General features: G+C 49.8%; 2 protein-coding genes across 6 annotated transcripts; one reads left to right on the plus strand and one right to left on the minus strand.

The window, feature by feature from the left end:
* Positions 1–110: 110 nt before the first annotated feature.
* On the minus strand, positions 111–4,482 carry alg8 (ALG8 alpha-1,3-glucosyltransferase). 3 transcript variants are annotated; one of them, XM_084941164.1, is made up of 13 exons: positions 4,320–4,482; positions 3,352–3,430; positions 3,057–3,250; positions 2,865–2,974; positions 2,396–2,463; positions 2,054–2,180; positions 1,865–1,968; positions 1,645–1,765; positions 1,406–1,545; positions 1,166–1,305; positions 982–1,079; positions 777–849; positions 111–673 (listed from the first exon to the last, which is right to left on the minus strand). In XM_084941164.1, the coding sequence occupies exons 1-13, from the start codon at positions 4,397–4,399 to the stop codon at positions 445–447; spliced, it is 1,563 nt and encodes a 520-aa protein (XP_084797290.1). In that variant the 5' UTR covers positions 4,400–4,482; the 3' UTR covers positions 111–444. The 3 variants fall into 3 exon arrangements, with proteins under 3 accessions (XP_084797290.1, XP_084797292.1, XP_084797293.1); XM_084941166.1 differs by lacking the exon at positions 4,320–4,482 and adding an exon at positions 4,054–4,219; XM_084941167.1 differs by lacking the exon at positions 4,320–4,482 and adding an exon at positions 3,723–4,027.
* A 267-nt stretch (positions 4,483–4,749) lies between these two features.
* On the plus strand, positions 4,750–10,885 carry ccdc90b (coiled-coil domain containing 90B). 3 transcript variants are annotated; one of them, XM_084941228.1, is made up of 9 exons: positions 5,215–5,450; positions 5,729–5,848; positions 5,924–6,027; positions 6,095–6,196; positions 6,657–6,698; positions 6,804–6,875; positions 7,051–7,104; positions 7,218–7,332; positions 9,677–10,885. In XM_084941228.1, exons 1-9 carry the CDS (start codon positions 5,399–5,401, stop codon positions 9,730–9,732), a joined length of 717 nt encoding a protein of 238 aa, XP_084797354.1. In that variant the 5' UTR covers positions 5,215–5,398; the 3' UTR covers positions 9,733–10,885. The 3 variants fall into 3 exon arrangements, with proteins under 3 accessions (XP_084797355.1, XP_084797353.1, XP_084797354.1); XM_084941227.1 differs by having other exon boundaries at positions 4,827–5,848; XM_084941229.1 differs by lacking the exon at positions 9,677–10,885 and having other exon boundaries at positions 4,750–5,848; positions 6,804–6,975; positions 7,218–7,287.
* The last annotated feature ends 7,769 nt before the right edge of the window (positions 10,886–18,654 follow it).

The raw sequence follows: 18,654 nt of genomic DNA on the forward strand, positions 1-18,654 counted from the left end.
AAACGAGGAGTTCTTATACAGCAGGATGCCAAACTCAGACCTGCTGCGGGAACAACGTTTGAATCTTTGGCCCTTTATCAAAGTCAGAGTGCAACACACACACACACAGATTTGTTCATCTTTTTATTAAACAATCAGACAAAGCTGCTAAAAACATTGTGGGTCCAGCTTTTGGTCCACTCGAGTTCTTTGCACCAACACGACTCTCTCACTGCTGCTCGCCCTTTCTGCAGTTTTGGGTGGAGTTACAGTCAGGTTCTTCCTCGCAGCTCCAGCCTCTGTCAGAGCTTCAGCTCCTGTCACTGCTGCTCAGAGGACGTCTCAGAGCGCCTCCCGCTGCATCCTCAGCTCACTTTCAGCTACTTCCTGCCACCCGTCCCCGTGAGCAGTCATGTCGGTGCCTTGCTCGGAGGCAGAGGTATTGGGGATCGAACCCGCGACGTGTCACAGCAGTTTAGGCTTGTCCTCCCGTCGCAGCAGCAGGCTGGCATACAGGCGCAGGAAGGCGTAACAAACTCCCACGCCGCAGTACACCGAAGTCACCAGCAGGGGGAGGAAGGGCAGCCTCTGCTGCCACGGCGACAGCGGGAAGACAACCTCACAGGCGATCGCCACAGCAACCAACCCCAGCAGGTAGATGACCTCCAGAGGATGGAGCAGAAACCCCTGAGCACTGAGGGCAGAGTAATCCGATTACTTCTAAAATACTAAAAGTAAAGTACTTTAAGGTATCCAAGTAGTAACTACACTGATACTGTAGTAGTGTTTGTGTTTACCTGTGGAGCTTTCTGAGAGCAGTGAAGGAGAAGATGCTGAACATCAGCATGAGCGCCACCTTAAAGGGCAGCTCTGAAAAACACACCATCATCATCTAAACGCAGTAATGTTGAGTCTGTTGCACGCTGGAGCCCCTGGCGAGCGGCGCTCTCATGCGTTTCTGCTAGCTGAGCAAACGTAATGATTAAACTACTTCCTGTTTACCTGCGGACGTGAAGAGGAGCGGGAACAGGGAGTAGTGACCTGTGGTGGTCAGGATCAGGAAGATCCCAGCATCCTCTCTGTTCTCCACCGCCAGGATGCTGCGGGAAGAGAAACAAGGCGAAATCGTTCAAACCGCACCGTCAGCTGATGACATCATCATGTGACAGGACGGGTCAGCACTCACCTGAGGGGAAGGATGGCGATGAGGATGGCCTTCTCGTGGACATGCCAGCCGAACATGAAGGAGCCCAGAGCGCAGAGCAGCAGGCAGCGTAGGAAGCCCCGAGCACCGCGAGGGCGGAGCCAGATGGACGCCGCCGCCGGCTTCAGAGAACAGGAGGAGATCGGGCGTTAAAGCGTGACCACACCCACACGTGAACACAATCGGGTTCAGCTCAGGGTCTCAGCGTCCAGCTCGACTCACCAGGATGGACAGCAGCGTGCAGAGGAGCGTGACGGCGGGCGTCACGGAGGGAAGGACCGAGTGCTCAAACTCCTGAACCAACCCGCCTGTCATGGACGCCAGGGGAAGCTCCGCCTCCTCGAGCAGCTTCAGGCGAACACCTGGAGGAAAAAAAACAGAGCGCTCAGACCTCCATCCGCCTCCTCCACATCATGATGCGTGGTTTTAATGTACTGTAAACAGAGGGGGCGGAGCCTCACCGAGCACCGCCAGGGTTTTGTCCAGCACGTTGTAGAGCGCCCAGATGTTTGGCGCCCAGTAGGCGTGACAGAGACCGCGCTTAAAGGGGAAGAGCCTGGAGAGCACCTGAGGGAGCTGCCCCTGAAAGGCAAACGAGCATCGTCAGGTCATGGCGCCGTCGAGCGACCTTCAGTAAAAAACAAAACAAACAAAAAAACAAACACTGCGGTGACCTCTCACCATGGCGATGAAAGGGCCAAAGGACAGAGCGCAGACAGAGGTCACGATGGCGCCCAGAGCCAGCAGGCGCAGCAGGCTGAAACTCGACCACCTGATGGAGCCGTCTGCAAAATAAACACGTGGTCAGTAGTCCGGCACAGACGCAGTACCCACTCACACCAGCAGGAGGAGCCATGGGTTGGACCTCACCTTTGTTGTCCTGAGTGAAGCAGTAACTCCTCAGCAGGTAGACGCCGTACGCTGGGGCCACGTACAGGTAGATGTGCTTCAGGTTGAGCAGGAAGGCGAACAGCAGCGCCCCCTGCAGGTGCTGAGACTGAATCACACAGGCAATGCATCACAATCACTTTTTTCTACTCTTGGAACAGTATGATGTCACATAGAGAGGACAGATACTCCACCCACTTGGGGGAGGAGCTAAAACTGCTCATTTCAGACAGAGAATGAGGCTTATTCTGAGCTGTGAATCATGCTAAGCTGCTTTGAGAGAGTCTCAGAATGAAGGCAGCTGAGTGTGAGCACAGCTTGTACCTGCAGGTGTTTGGCCACCGACAGCAGCAGGAACCCGAACAGGAAGCCGTTATACTGGAAGTGAATATCTGAGGTGGGAGTGAAGGAAAAACCAGCACTCGACCAAAACATTAGGAACACAACATCCACAACACAAGCATAGAGACGATGGAGCTTTTTATCACAGGCTGAAACGTCACTGCTCAGGCTGCGTCACTGAGTCTGACTGATTGCTCCGTGTAAATGTAGTCACTTTGTCACCTTAAATTAAATAGATTTGGTGTAATTAGTGGGATTACAGCCTTGGTTCATTGTAAAGAGTTCATGACAAACACCTAATTGTTCTTTAAATGTCAGATTAGTGGATGTTGAGCAGGACGCGTTCAGCTCCGTTTCCCTCTGACCGCATTAAAAACGTTTCCAGGGTGGCGTTCACGCCGCAGCCGCGCGGAGGCCGGCAGTTTAACGCACAGGCAGAGCTGCAGGATACGATCGACGAGGAGGAGGCCGAAGTTCCACAGCAGCAGCACGGCTAGGACGAAGGACGGCTGGCTCAAAATGTCCCGAGATCCCTTTGGCTCCCGAACGCACCTGCAGCACCTGGAGGAGGAGGACAGAGCCAATCAGGACGCAGGAAACAGCTGCGTCAGAAGCTCCAGCTGTTTCCCGGGGACACACTCACTCTCTGGCGGCGTAGATGAAAACCACGTCGGTGACGATCACCGACAGCCTCTGGAACAGCACCGTGGCCGGGCTGGCGTAGTTCAGGTTCTCCACCTGCAGCATGTTTGCGTCAAAGCTGCGCGCCACCTGAGACAGCCCGAACTCGAACCAGGCGAACAGCGGCGGGTAGTCCAGGGTCCACTCGGACGTGTTCTGCAGGAGAGAAACCGCCTCGTGAAACATCAGCGAGCTTTCCCACCGCCTCCCACAGGTGCTTTTATTTTACAGGTGAGTGTGGGCTCCTCCTCCCTCACCTCATAGTACCACCTGGACACGGGCAGGCTGTGCGTAATGGCCAACCAGTTCCTGTGCACCTCAAAGTCCGTCGACCGGCTGAAGACACACACACACACACACACACACAAAACAGTTTAACAGACCAAGCTGGACAGATAGAGGCTTCAGCTTTAAACACTTTTGACCTCCACCTGAGGAGCACCACCTGCACCGAGGCAACAGTGACCATACACACGTTCATCTAAAGGACAGCAGGTGTGCGCTCAGTCAGTAACACCTGAACTGTCAGAGGATCAATCTGAGCTAATGTACTCAAACACTTTCTCATTTCTTAACTTCACATGGACACAAAGGTCACATGTTTCAGGGTTAAAGGTCACCGGCTCACCTCTCAGTACACTGTGGACCCCTTTATTAGGTGTTTTACAGAGCACAGAGGTGTTAGCTGGGCTGGATTCATGCCGAACGTTTCAGTGTTTTAAACTGACTCCGCTTATTTAAAAAGATCCGATTCATCCGCTGTGCTCACAGAAAGACGCGCGATGTTTTTAATCGGGAGATTTCCCGCAGTGGTCCGGTCCTCACAGACGCGGCACTGCGCTTCATGAGACGTTCGCGGGCTCTGAGCCTCCTGACACTCATTAAAGCTCAGTAGACCCGGCAGAGTGACTTAAATATGACGGCCGTTGCATCCCGGGTGTACCTGTACGGTCAATCACCTGTGTGAAACGTCATCAAGCAGCGCCAAAACGAAGCTCTAAAGAAAAACGGCGTATCCCTGAAGCCCAGCCTGCAGCTGATGACGGCTCGGGTTCAAGTTCAAACAAACTCGGATTTCACACCAAGTCAAACTAAACGATCTCATCCGCGCACACTTTCCCGCACGTACCCGCGCAGACCCCTCACTGTTATCGCGTACAGGAAATGACGTTAACGTGCTGCTGGCTAATAACCGCGGTGACACTGAGGAAGACTTGGGACTCACTACGCGCTGATGAAGAAGCACTTCAGCAGAGAAACTCCCACAGCTAACGCCGAGAACCAGCTGCAGCTGTCCGCCGCCATGACAGTCGGCCTGCTGACGTCTGCTTCAAACTTTATTGACAAAGCCGAGGAGGACAGTTCCTCAGTGAACTTTATTGATTTGTTGTTGTTTTTATTTATTTTTTTAAACAGAGTTTGAACAGAGTCCTCAGTTCTGTTTCTGTTTTGTTTAGATATTTATGTCAAAAAAAGTTCGCTTTTATAATGATGCTTTAAATGTCGACAGGCAAAGTCGGAATTCTGAGCTTCGTCTGTGCTAGACTTAAATGTCACACACTGAAGTTTCCTCCCGCGTTTAAAACCGTTCAGTTCATTAAAAGAAAAACTTCAGTTTCAGAGAAGAAAATTAAAACTATTTAAACTTATCTCTTTATGTCTGTTTTGAAATAGTTTCGTAATTTCTGATTTTACTTCTCTTTTCTTAAATGTTCTTAGACTTTTTGTCCCTTAGTTCCTCTTGCTGCACCACAGCTGATCGTCCACCTCCATCTCTTCTATCCCAGCATCCTCCTCTGTCACACCAACCCTCTGCATGTCCTCGTTCACTACATCCATGAACCTCCCCTGAGCTCCTCCTCTCCTCCTCCTGCCTCCACCCTGTCTCCTCTGTAGATGTCCAAACCACGTCAGCCTCTGTCTTTGAGCAGTCCCTCTGATGGACTCGTCCTGCTCATGGCAAATTAATATCTGAACACTTCCAACAAATACACTGATCTGTCATATTTCATCATCTTTAACTATTTTTGCATAAAGTTTGTTACATGTAAACATCTGAGTGCTTCAGTTCAAACTGAAGAAGCACCGACACCCTCACCAGTCTGCACCAGCCGGGGGCGCTGTCTCCTCAACTGTCACCGTGTTTTCTGTGACCCACAGTCCCTGAATGCAGCATGGGTAGGGCCTGCTCCTTCCTCGGTGTGACAGTTTCCGGTTTGTGAGCGCTGTGTGTATTTGTGCGTAAACACTCCAAAGTTTGTAAGTAAACGTCACAAAAACTCTGAAATCACAGCAGCTTCCGGGATGAACGTGCTCATGAGGAGGTGTTTCCGGCAGCGGGTGGTCACGTGGAGAGGTGAGGCTGAAGCAGAGGACCCCAAAAGTCTGACAGACTCACCAAATCACCGCAGACACGCTGGTTTTCGGTCACTGTGACGTTTCTGTGTTTACTAGTTCATACTTCGGTCATAAATCTGGACCCAGTCAGTAATGAAGGACAGCCAATCAGAGTCCAGCTCCAGAAGCGTTTACACTGTGATCTAACTCACCTGGTTAAATTGTATCAAAGTTTAATGTCTGCATTGTTAGGGGCGTGGCCTGTGTGTGTGTACAGCCTTTGTGTGTGTTTTAAAGGTCTCCATGTGGGGGCGCCGCTGACGACCTTCGATGTGAGGAAGGTTGAGCTGACGCCGCTGGAGCAGCGCAAACTGACGTTCGATTCCCACGCCATGGTCACAGAGCTGCAGAGCAGCGGTGAGGTCACTGTCAGGCGTGTCGGCGTGTAGTACCGGCTGTAACACGGAGTACTCATCGAATATTTTTGTGCAGGTTTCGAGAAGAACCAGGCGGAGTTGATCGTCTCAGCTCTGGTCACTCTCGCCACGGCCAACATGGATGTCGTTTACAAAGACATGGTGACCAAATCCCATCAGGTGGGAACCAGAGACGAGCTCCACCCTCGAGCTGTTTCCACAGAGTTACAGACTTTTCTTTCTTTAGGAGATCGCCCTGCAGCAGATCATGGCTCACCTGGACTCCGTCAGGAAGGACATGGTGATCCTGGAGAAGAGCGAGTTCGCTAACCTGCGATCCGAGAACACGGTACGTCGGCTTTACTTCTCATTTTCTCCAATCGTCCAGTATTCCTGCCTAACATCTGGACACCTCCTCGAGTCTGTCACAGTTAGCGTGTTACTCGGATTTGTTAAATATGTGGAAGTTTTTGTAGGAAGTTCATCAGCTGATGGTGGAGCTCACATTTTGACCTGTCAGTGCACCTCAATGGACGTAATGAAGCTTCTGGTTCCTTGGACCATAACTCCGGGTTAGGACTAAAGAAGAAGAAGAGTTGGTGCAGGCGTCCCACAGGGCTCTGTTCTTGGTCCTCTTCTGTGTCACAATCAGCCACAATGTGTCTGATGATGTTATACGTGCTGGACTCTCGTCCTAGTCTGACCATCAGTAAATCCTCAGATTAACAAAGAGAGAAAAGCATCTGCAGGTTGTTCTGGATCGTCTCTGCAGCGTTCCCGACTTTCTAAAAATCTTTTTGTTCCTGCAGAAAATGAAGCGAGAGCTGGAGCAGCTCCAGAACCGGCTGAAGGTGAGAGTGATGATCCCATGTGGGCTTGACCAGGCTGAAACATCCAGACCCTGGGTGAGGTCCCCGCTGTAACGCGACGTGTCTGCTGATGTTTTTTATCTCCAGGAGGAGAGCAAGAAAATGATGGCAGAAACCAAACTGGACATCAACCTGGAGAGGAGCAGGGTCTCCGACATGGTGAGGCTCGCGAGGAATTTACCACAGGAACAGCGGAGCTTTAACAAAACGCATCGGGCGGTTCATCCGGCCGCTCGCCACTCGCCTCGGCTGCTTAAAGGTTCAGTTTGGGTAAATTTAAAGGAACGTGGGCACGTGACGCGTCTCTGAAGCTGCTTTCATGTTTTTGTCTCAGTTCACTGAGCAGGAGAAGAAGCTGATGGAGGCCACGTCAGACTTTCATCACAAGGTGAAAACAACAGCTGCAGTACTGATGCTGTAAAGTACCCGTTGGTTTGTAGCTCTGCAGGGCCATTGGTTGTTTTAACTGATGACATCACATCACGTGTGTCTCGTGCTCAGAGATCCGAGCTGGAAAACGACAACATGGAGATCAACAGAAAGCTGGACCTGCAGGTGGCCTCGCTGAAGACGCTGCTGGAGTCCCTGAAACTGCAGACGATCCGCTACCTGGCAGGTGAGACGGCAGCCGTGCTTCTGTGCGTCTGCGATGGCGGTGAAGACGAACACTTTAGTCTGACGCTGTGCTGCTGCCTGTCAGCACAACATTTTACATCTGTCCTCAGAGAAACACCAGTTTTCTTCTCTGTGTGGACAGCAGGGGGCGCTGTAGTACACAGAGTGCAGCTGTAGATGTACGTACATGTATAAGTGTGTTGCTACCCTGTGAACTTTTACACATTGTGTCACTTTACAACCACAAACTTAATGTTTAATTTCTGTGACAAAGCAGCACAAAGCAGCACATAACTGAAGTGGTATGAAAACGATGCACGCTCTTCAAAATTTTGAACCACTAAACAGTGAAGTGTGCGTTTGTATCCAGCCCCGTGTCGTACTTTGAGCCACCTTTCCTTTGCGGTTTGTCTCCACCGGCTCTGCACAGCTACAGGCTACATACAACTGTATAGTGACAATAAAGGCATTCTATTCTATTCTATTTCTGCCTGTTCTTTGTTTTAAAGCAGCTCAACTTCAGCCAGACCGGACGCAGAGCGTCTGTGAACAGCAGTTTCACAGACGCTCAGTCGGCTTCAGGTCTGGACTTTGACCGTCCTAACACGAGTACTCTGATCCAGGTCCCTCTGGAGCTCTTGCTGTATGTTTAGGCTTCCCAGTCTCAAGTCCTCAAGCTTTGGTCTCGTCTGACCAGAGCACCGTCTCCCATGTTTGCTGTGTCCCTACACGACTCCTGGCAAACTGCAGACGAGACTTTTTATGTCTTTCTGTCAACAAGGGCTTCTTCTTGCCACTCTTCCATATCTCCACATAGATTTGTGCAGTCCATGACTTCCAGTTGTCCTGTGGACAGACTCTCTCTCTGAGCTGTGGGTTTCTGCAGCTCCTCCAGAGCGACCGTGGGCCTCGTGGAAGCTTCTCTGACCAGTGCTCTCCGTGCTCGCTCTGTGTCTTGGTAGGTTTGCAGTTGTAGGAAACTTTTTCCATTTTTGGATGATGGATTGAACAGTGAGATGTTCAAAGCTCAGGATATTTTATATAAGCTAACTCATCTTCATCCCTGAACTGTGTGGTGCCTTCACTGATGTTCTCTAACAAACCTGTGAGGCCTTCACAGAGCAGGTGTGTTTATAATGAGACTAAATCACACACAGGTGGACTCTGTTCTCTAAAGCAGCGGTCCCCAACCCCCGGGCCTCGGACCGGTACCGGTCCATGAGTCGTTTGGTACCGGGCCGCGAGAGTTGAGGCTCAGGTGTGAAATGTTTGGTTTTCAGCGTTATTTTGTTATCGTTTTTATCGTTAACTCGGTTTTCCTGGGTCTTTTCACGTGTGTTATGAATAAATCTTCTTTTCTTCGGTACCGGTACTAGTTTTATTTTGTCGTATTTATCCGCGACACCTTAAAGGCCGGTCCATGAAAATATTGTCGGGCATAAACCGGTCCGTGGCGCAAAAAAGGTTGGAGACCGCTGCTCTAATAAGCAACTTCTACGGGGGGCTGATTGCACTGAGTACAGGGGCTGGATACAAACACACTTCACATTTTTATTTGGAGACCATGTATCGTCTTCGTACCACTTCACAGTTATCTGCTACTTTCTGACTAAATGTGTCAAAGTTCACGGGGTATAAATACTTTTTCAACACGCTGTATACAGTCTGTGTGATTCAGTCTCTCCATATAAAAACGTTACAGTGAAATCAGAGGACGTGGCGTCGTGTGTTTAGCCGTATCTGATGATGCAGCGTGAGGTAACGAAGCCCATCCACGAGTCACAGATCGTACGGTGATGTCAGCAGGCGACACGTCCTGATGGGACTGAAGGCTGAACACGATCTAAAATCATCACAGTTTTGGTCCATGAACGGATCCCTGTGAAACTCCTGCACTGACGGCTCAGGAACCTGAAACCTGCCACCTTAAGGTGGAATAAAAATGGTCCTAAAATCGCGCCCTGTGGCACACCATGTTAGCACGCCATGTTAGCACGCCATGTTAGCACGCCATGTTAGCACGCCATGTTAGCACTCATGAAGCTGGACTGTTACCCATCAGCCACCACAGGTGGATGAGCCGCAGCGCTCCGACCACACGTAGAACCTGATTTCTATCGTGCTAAAACCTGATGATGAACTTGCTTCTTTAAAACTTCAGACAGACACCAAACTTTTCGTTCCTTCATTTAACAAACTCATCTTTACAAACGTCGGCTCTGAATTTATATCAAAGCTCCAGAAATGCGAGAATTAAATTTTGCTGTTTTTAATTTTGAGGTTTGAATGAAGACCTGACTTTCACTGTTTCAGTAACGCTGATCGAACGCTCTGCTCCTCCTCAGCCACCCTCTTCTCCTGCCTCGCCATCGCTCTGGGACTCTACCGCCTCTGGAAGTGAACGAGCCGTGACTCGTCTTCATCCACCACACAAAGTAGTTCCAGAAGAATAAAACTCTGATATTTCATCTGAGTCCAACAGAGCGAAAATACTCAGAATCAGCAACATGTACTCAGAGTATCCAAAGTAGAAGTACTCAGTACATACGGCATACTTTCTTTATATTTCAGAAGGAGCAGCACAGAGTAAAAGTACTCTAAAAGTACCCGAGTTACCAGCTGATTGTACTGTTACTGAGGTAGAACTTTAAATGAATGGACTTTTGTTAATAAAGTTTTAGTTTTGAGTTCAGAAACATAAACTCTGATATTTCTGGAGCCGCAGAAACAAAAACCGTCAGCGTGAGTTTGTGTTGATCTGCTCTGAGGTCTGACAGTGAATAAAGCCTGGAAGAAAAATGTCTGTGTTATTAACAGAGATGAAAATACTGTGTGGCTCTGAAACGTGACAGTAAGTCACTACGCAAAGTTTAAACAGGTCAAAATGCTTTTTTTCACTTCATGTGAATTTTCCTCCTTTTAAGGAGCCCTGAACTCAACATTTATGAGCACGCTTCTGTTTTTCATTGCATTATAAGCCGGTTCGTGCTTCGCAGCATCTGTGAGCGCAGACATGATGGTGTCAGTCCTCTTGACCTATGACCTCCCACGTCACCACGTCCAACAGCAGAAACAAACATGTTTACAGCCTTTATGTCGTCTTCACCTGCTTGTCCATGGTCAGCTCATGCAGCAGGCTCGGCAGACATCCAGTGTTCCCAGGAAAGACCGGAAGTATCATTTTCCTCCTGGGTTATGGGTGAACCATAGGCTCTCTTCCATGGTGACCAGAACACCTCCAGAGGGAGGCACTTGGATTCCCGATCCCTGTTAACTGGCGTCTTTTGACCTCATTTAAAACTCAACTGTTTAAATTGGATCAAGGATTCATGTTTGCATTAACAGAGGCGTGGCCACAGGTGGCTTCACCTGAACTGGACCGGTGGAGGGTGTTTGTGCTGTTGGAGCTTTGTAATGACATCATGTGACTAATAACATGGCTGCTGTGACGTTAATTCAATTTAATTCAATTTTATTTAAAACGCGCCAAATCACAACAGCAGTCGCCTCAAGGCGCTTTATATTGTAAGGTCGACCCTACAATAATACATACAGAGAAAAACCCAACAATCATATGACCTCCTATGAGCAGCACCTTGGTGACAGTGGGAAGGAAAAACTCCCTTTTAACAGGAAGAAACCTCCAGCAGAACCAGGCTCAGGGAGGGGCGGGGCTATCTGCTGTGATTGGTTGGGGTAGAGAAGGAAGACAGGATAAAGACATGCTGTGGAAGAGAGACAGAGGTTAATAACAGATATGATTCAATGCAGAGAGGTCTGTTAACACATAGTGAGCTGGTTCCACAGAAGAGGGGCCTGAAAACTGAAGGCTCTGCCTCCCATTCTACTTTTAAATACTCTAGGAACAACAAGTAGGCCTGCAGAGCGAGAGCGAAGTGCTCTAATAGGGTGATATGGTACTACAAGGTCATTAAGATAAGATGGGGCCTGATTATTTAAGACCTTGTATGTGAGGAGCAGGATTTTGAATTCTGGATTTAACAGGAAGCCAAAACAGGAGAAATCTGCTCTCTCTTTCTAGTCCCTGTCAGGACTCTTGCTGCAGCATTTTGGATTAGCTGAAGGCTTTTCAGGGAGTTTTTAGGACTTCCTGATAATAATGAGTTACAGTCGTCCAGCCTGGAAGTAATAAATGCATGAACTAGTTTTTCAGCGTCACTCTGAGACAGGATATTTCTAACTTTAGAGATGTTGCGCAAATGGAAGAAAGCAGTCTTACATATTTGTTTAATATGTGCGTTGAAGGACATGTCTTGGTTTGATCTGAATTAAGAAGCAGAAAGTTAGCGGCCATCCAGGTCTTTATGTCTTTAAGACATTCCTGCAGTTTAACTCATTGGTGTGTGTTATCTGGCTTCATGGACAGATAGAGCTGGGTGTCATCTGCATAGCAGTGTAAATGTATGCTATGTCTTCTAATGATGCTGCCTAAGGGAAGCATGTATAATGTAAACAGAATTGGTCCTAGCACTGAACCCTGTGGAACTCCATAATTAACCTCAGTGAGTGAAGAGGACTCTCCATTTACATGTACAAACTGCCACAGTTCACAAAAACTGTGCCTCAGGAGGTCAGTGTCTGCCGGCCGTGTTTCACCTCATTACAGTTTGAGTTCATGTTTGTTGAACTCCTGCCTCACAGCTGAGTGTGGACCTGTGTCTTACCTGTGCAGCACACCTGTCTGTCTAACAGGAGGTGGGCAGGGCTTAACCCTCATGCTGTTTCAGAAACTTTTTTTAGAGGATGAAAATATTTCAAATATTTCTCAACTCTGGACTGACCAGAAGTCCGGTGTTGCCTCCACCCAACACACACGCGCGCGACAAATACACACTCAGAGTAAACTTCCTTAAACTTGCTCCACTTCCTCTCGCTCGCCTCTCGGACTTCCTCCTCTACTTAAGCTCCGCCCGCCCGCCTCGCGCTGAGATAGAGATCCGCTGTCCCTCTCGCACGCACACACTCACACACACCGACACAGGGAGCGGGACTGAGCGGAGCTGCGCGCCCAGACAGGAGCACTGATGACCGGTGAGTGCCTGAGCTTTACCCGCTCCGAGCTCCGGATCAGCTGCGATTGCGTGCGTGTGTGTGTGTGCGTGTGTGTGTGTTTCCTCCTTCTGTCAAAACTTTAGCGGGTTATTGATTCCGGCTTTAATTCCCATCAGCTGATCGATTTTTCTCCTGCAGCGGATCGATAACCCGTGTGTGTGTGTGTGGTGCGTGTGTGTGTGTGTGTGTGTGTGTGTGTGCGCGCGCGCGCGCGCGCGCTGATGTTTGGAGGAAACTGGAGATGGAGTGCGACCACTCCCTGTGCGTGTGTGTGTCACTTCTTGTTTTGAACTTGGTGTAGCGTTAAAGATTCCTCAGAAACAATAACCGATCAGTGCTGATCAATACCTGAACAGCTGGTTCTGCTAAACTCTCGTTTATGTTGAAATGACTGAACTCAAAGTTTGTCCCTGTGAGAGTGTCACAGCAGTGTACACGCACTATACCTGAGTAACGACTGACTTACTGCAGCACACTCGCAGTGTGCCTGCTGCTGACATGCCAACGATGTGAAGCTTCAGCTCAGAGCTGCCAGCATCAGTTTATTCAGATTATTATGGATTATCAGGGGAACTCCGAGCGGACACGGTACCTGTACTAATGTTACCTGCACAGGCTGGACTAGTTTTGTCTGTGACGGAGCAGATCAGAGTTTAGGATGTTTATTGAACTGAACACATTAGTGATCTGCTGACACAACAAGCCAAGAAAACATCTTTACGCACTGAGCCCGGCAACACAGACTGTACACAAAAGATGGACATAGGCCTCTGACGTCATGCATCAGGGTTTTTTTTTAAATTTCACATTCTGAGTTTTTAGTTATTTTTGTAGCAGGAAGTGACCATATTTGGACAAAAGGGTAGCATGCTAAGTTATCAGCTAATGCTCGCTCACTTGATTATCAGACTGCAGAGGAGTGACACTCACACACACACACACATCCAAGCCTGGTGGTGAAGGCGAGACTTTCACATGTGAGTCAAACGTCTGTAGTTTGGTCTGAGCTGGCGTGCTGGGCGGCGCTCATCTTGCGTTTTGCGGTTTTAGCTTGAATCTTCTCACAGTCTTGGATGAGTGACGTGTTGTTTGGTGCTCGGTTGTCCCAAACCGGGTCTGCTGCCTCCGGTGCTTTAGGTCTGTTGGCTCCGGTATCCTCGCAGTCTGGTGCAATATGATTGGTTCTTGTGGTTCACATGAAGAAGTCAGTTTAGTTTAGTTTAATGAGGTGTTTTAAATCCTGGTCTTGAGTCAATCCGATACTCCTGGTTGGTCCTCTGATCCGTCGTGTTGTTGGGGGTTTTCTCCCTGGTTTGGGGATCGTTGCTACTTTAAGTCTGCTGATATTTTTGGTTGTTTTAGCCCCGATTTGGTTTAATCCCAGTCATCATTAACCTGTAGATGTCTGACCGTCCATCTCAGAGACTAATTTCCACGTCTGAGGTTCATGAGTTATTCCTGGAAGTATCTGCAGAGAAACACTAATGTAACACAGCCCTAATGTAGAGTTCAGGCTATAATTCTTCAGTTTGAATTTTCATGACATCGAAGCTGCAGCAGGAACTCGGGTGTTGTCACCTAAACTACAAAAGTGTGAGACGGTAAAGTCACTGCGGGAAAGTCACAAAAATCTGTGTCAATGCTGGAAAAACATGACTAATCTTGTCCACGACGACGTCACACAGAGCATCGGCAGCTGCACGCGCTCAGGTGTGAATCAGAAACATCACAGTCAGCTAGCCGAGGCACCCCTCGGGGCTGAGACAGGAAGTCAGAGGGCGGCGGTGTCAGTGCGGCGAAGCTCGTGACCCGGGCCCACCTCTGACCCACCTCTCTGTTGTTTGGTCATTGATGTGGTTTGATCCTGGGATTGGTGTGATGTTGGTCTGTTTGGTGTTCTGGGCTCGTGTGGGTTAATCCCTGTGCTGGTGGTGCGTTCAGGTGTTTCGTGGACACGTGTTTTCACCTGGTCTGGACGTGTTACAGCAGGCGCCGCCGTAGTCCCGCTCGGCGCTGCCTGTCGTTGTGTGTTCGGGGCAGCGATGCTGATGCTTGCTGGGTGGTGCAGGTTCGGTTGAGGTCCAGGATTCGGTGCAGTTTGTTATTTCTGAGCCTGGGGTGCAAATAAGACTGAAAGCGGACAGTTTGGACACGCCGGCTTCGGGGAACACTTTTCCTTCATACCAGCTGCTGCTGGATGAAGAGAATGGCGGGCAAACCCTTCCTGTTTCGGTTTCACCACAGACGGTTCCTCTTTGGCAGTCGGAGCGTCTGTCAGGGCGAGGACGAACTGTGCACCGCCCCCTTCTCCCCCAATGGAGGGGCGCTCACGGTGAGACTCGATGGCCTGTAACGTTTCTCTGGTATTCTGTGTTTGTGCTGTCAGTGTGGTTTGGTTCAGTATCCCGGGGAGTTCGACTGCTCTCTGGAGTTTCTGTCCCCAGTTTGGTGAAATATTCTCCACTGCTGTAAATGTGTGTTTGCAGCCCAACAGCCTCTGCTGGTGAGAAGTTTGGCCTGGTGTTCTTCAGCCTTTTAGTCCCAGTGCTGTAAAAATATAAGAGTAATAAAGAGTAAATAAGCTGAGAGATGAGTACGAACAGAATAATCATCACCGACTGCTGCAGCTGTAACAACAGCAGTGTGTGTGTGTGTGGGAGGCTACAGCGACGCCCCCCAGGATCCAGAGGCAGACAGAGATGGATCATCCACGGCCCCCCCAAGATTAACGAAGACTTGAGTCCACACGCCTCTGCGACGACTCCAGCAGCAGGGGGAGGAAGGAGGAGCGCGCACTGCTAAGGGGTCACATCAGTGCAAACCCAGATCCGGATCTCAGGGCTCCAGGTGCCCAAGAACCGCCCACCACCCAGCAGAGCCCCACCCCCCGACACAGGTCGAAGCCACCCCAGGCCACACCGGAAAATCCAGCCACGCACCCGAGAACCATCAAGTACCCACAGCCCAGTTATCAGATGATGATGGTAAAATCTATAAAGAACATAAAGATAAAACAATTTAAGGCTGCAGCTGAGAGATGAATCCTGCATTGACGTTCGTCTGCTGACTGATGGCACGCAGCAGGAAAACCAGCACTTTAGTTTCTCTGGATGTTTCTGTGGCTGCTGTGTTTTTACGGTGAGGGCGGCGTGGAGCGGAGACACTGTGGTAGCAGCTGTTTGACCTGCACACCAGCGTTCGCTTGCTTCATAACGGCAAGGACACATTTTTGTACTCTGCCCCGTTTGCTTCAAGTTCCCCTTTTTTGTCCTGGACGTGTCACAATCTGCTGCTGCTGCGAGAGATCCTGTACAGCAGGTGTGTTTGCCACAGGGGGGTTTCTCATTTTTGAAAGTCAGAAAAAGCCCACAGAGCCGTGAGGACTTCTGTAAAAGTGGCAGCTCCGGTTTTAGAGACGTTCCCGGCTGTGGGAAGGATCAGTTCCTCTGCGGCTCAGGAAGCTCGCTCTGAACCAGCAGAACAAAATAAAAATACAAGAAAAGAAGACAGCTGACGAGACGAAACCAAAGCTCTTTGTTACTTCCTGAAACGCAGACACCCGAAGCCAGAACACTCATAAAAGAGACGGCGGCCGCTGGTCACCATCACCACAGAGAAATGTTTCCCATTAGAGCCGGACGCCAGAGCCCAGCTGTTACTCTGAGGCTGGCAGCGAACAGCACCACAGTTTTCCATAACGTGCTGCGAGTCAGAGGCGCACGCCGTGAAGTCTCACACTCAAACAAATGTAAAGAAGTCGAGTGAACATGGAGCCGCTGCGTGTTTCAGAGCTCTGTGTCAGTGCGCTGATTCACCAGCTGAGCTCAGCACGCAGCGAGGCTCAGCCTCAGCCTGACACCAGCCTGCAGTTTGCACTTCCTGTTCCCTCGTCTGGAAGCCCTTTTTCTGATCCGAGGTCTCCCGTCAAGAACGTCAGACGCTTCCACAGCAGGGGACAGGCTAGCAGGTGGATACATGAGACTACAGGAGGTGGGCGGAGCTTTAGAGGTGATGACAGTGAAGTCATGTGACTGTTTGCAGCCCTGCAGTGTTTGTTTACAAAAATCATAAAGGTGCATCCTCTTTATCTAGCTGAACATGTAGCTATGACTTCTGTAAACAGGAAACAGGATTTATGGAAACATGTAAATAGAGTTTATGCACCGCTAACGAGCATGAAAGTGAATCTGAGCTGTGAGCAGCTCTGTGAGGATCTCCAGGCTTCCTGAGAAACACTCAAAGCTCTTCTTTGGATGTTTCTGCCTTTGTTCTGTTCTCTGTCAGGATCAGTCAGAGTCAGAGAGACTTTATTTACTGTAAGGGGCAGTTAAGATAGATGCCCTGCCCACCGTACATACAATACACAAACATCACATTGGGGAGACCGGTCAGCGTAGGTAGCACTGGCCGGTCGACCAACGAGCAGCCACCCGGAACCGAAACAATGAAAAATGCACAACATGAGGAAAGACGAGGAGAACAAAGACTGAGCTCCAACAGGGAGATCGGTTTGAGAACAGAAAAAAACACAGCTGATGATAACCAGATGTTTCCAGATGTTCCTGCTGGTGGATCAGAGTCTGATGGAACTTTTCAGAGTTTGTAATTCAGTTTATCAAAGATCTCGGCAACACTGACGACCTGCAGCTGGACCCACGACAGCCACGCTTCACTGGGACGTCCTCACTGGGACTGAGACGTCCTCACTGGGACTGAGACGTCCTCACTGGGACGTCTCTGATGAGGCTTCAGTGAGCAGTAGACCATCAGCCTGAAGGTCTCTCAGCTCCTGTGTCACTCGTCTCCTTGTGTCCTCCACTTGTCTAGCTCCCTCAGTTGTTGTCAGCTGGCAGCTGTTTGGGAATCAGTTTGTTGGTGCAAAAATCCTGTTTGTATGTCAAACTGTGTTTGTGTGACAGGCTGCTGGTAACAAAATTAAGTTGTGTGTGTGTGGACACAACGCTGGTCGTGCTTTATTGAGTCACAGCTCAGAGTTGCGGGTGAACTCTGTGGTCAGGTACGAGGACCGGACTGGAGTGAAAAAGCAGCCGATGTCCAAAGAAAGAAACCGTTGCTCATGTACATTTCAAACATTGTGCGGCTGCTTGGAAGGAAAAGGTAAAAAACAAATGGGGGGAGGCTCAAGACTTTTGCACAGACTGCATGATAAAGCTGGGTGTGGCTTCTGTGGGTCTCCACTTACTGAGCGTGCACCATGTCCTGCTCCAACCTTTGTTACCCAAAGCTGAGACGGTGACGTCCAGAATGTCTCCACAGGTGCAGTCCACCAACAGGTGACATCACGGAGGCTCCTCCCTTTCCCCCGATTGGCTGCGGGCAGAAGCGTGAGGCTGTTTGCCGCCAGCTCAGCATCTCGTGTCTCTAACGGGTTTCTTACTGATTAAGTGTCTCCAAAAATAAAAGAGCAGATTCACACTTTAATCACACAGTTCCAGGAAGGCAGCGTTTACACGGCCGGCTGCAGGTCACCGCACTCTGTTCTGCTTCCTCTTTTTGTCCTCGCAGTGTGACTCTGTTCCCCTCGCGTCTGCTTTCAGGCCGAGCCGCTTGGCGTTAGGACGAGCAGAGCTAAAGCTGCTGTGTTTTCACCTAGTGGACATTAGAGGAAGTGCAGCGTGATGCAGTTTTCTGTCTGTTAAAGCACGATGATGATAGCGATGGTGTTGCCGTACGTGAGCTTGACGTGTTGAAATGAGCGCCACGCCTCTGCGCTCACGCAGCCTGCAGTGGAGTTCCTGCTATATTTCAACATGAAACCACAGCGGCGTGTTCCTGCTGAGGGCTTCCTTTTTTCTGAAGCTGCGAGCGTTACAACAGGACGCCGTTACAACACTCCAACAGCCGGGTGTGCTCCACCGGCATCCTCAGCAGTAGAAGTGTGTCACTGCGTCATTTCTCTCAGACGTCAGACATGAACTGTCTGATAAACACATTGGCGAGCTGCGGCGGTCCTGTGACACCCCCATCCCCACCCTGACCACCCTAACACAGTCCCGCAGCTTCCTGTTGAAATAACGGTGAAAACCGACTCTCCTACAGCAGCTTTGCATGACTCACTGCTTTAAATAATCCTTCTTTGTCTTTAAAACAAGCTGCTTTGCTCTTTAGGCCCCGCCTTCCTCTCTGCCGGTTGGGTGACTTCTGGAGGCCAGCTGATGAGCGATGCAGGCGTGCACAGACGTCTGGGCTCATGGCACCGAGCATTCACTGTGTTTGAGTATATACAGTC

Source organism: Perissodus microlepis, chromosome 10 (genome assembly GCF_051167445.1).
Source record: "Perissodus microlepis isolate ML-2025 ecotype Zambia chromosome 10, ASM5116744v1, whole genome shotgun sequence".
Taxonomy (NCBI): domain Eukaryota; kingdom Metazoa; phylum Chordata; class Actinopteri; order Cichliformes; family Cichlidae; genus Perissodus; species Perissodus microlepis.

Excerpts from the sequence above, each read along its gene's own strand:
- alg8 (XM_084941164.1), bottom strand. The coding sequence starts at position 4,399 with ATGGCGGCGGACAGCTGCAGCTGGTTCTCGGCGTTAGCTGTGGGAGTT. Across the intron at positions 3,431-4,319 it reads TGCTTCTTCATCAGCGCGTA|CCGGTCGACGGACTTTGAGG; the intron begins GTGAGTCCCAAG and ends GTGTGTCTTCAG. Across the intron at positions 1,969-2,053 it reads CTTCACTCAGGACAACAAAG|ACGGCTCCATCAGGTGGTCG; the intron begins GTGAGGTCCAAC and ends TTTATTTTGCAG.
- ccdc90b (XM_084941227.1), top strand. The coding sequence starts at position 5,668 with ATGTCTGCATTGTTAGGGGCGTGGCCTGTGTGTGTGTACAGCCTTTGT. Across the intron at positions 7,105-7,217 it reads CGTCAGACTTTCATCACAAG|AGATCCGAGCTGGAAAACGA; the intron begins GTGAAAACAACA and ends TCTCGTGCTCAG. Across the intron at positions 7,333-9,676 it reads GACGATCCGCTACCTGGCAG|CCACCCTCTTCTCCTGCCTC; the intron begins GTGAGACGGCAG and ends GCTCCTCCTCAG.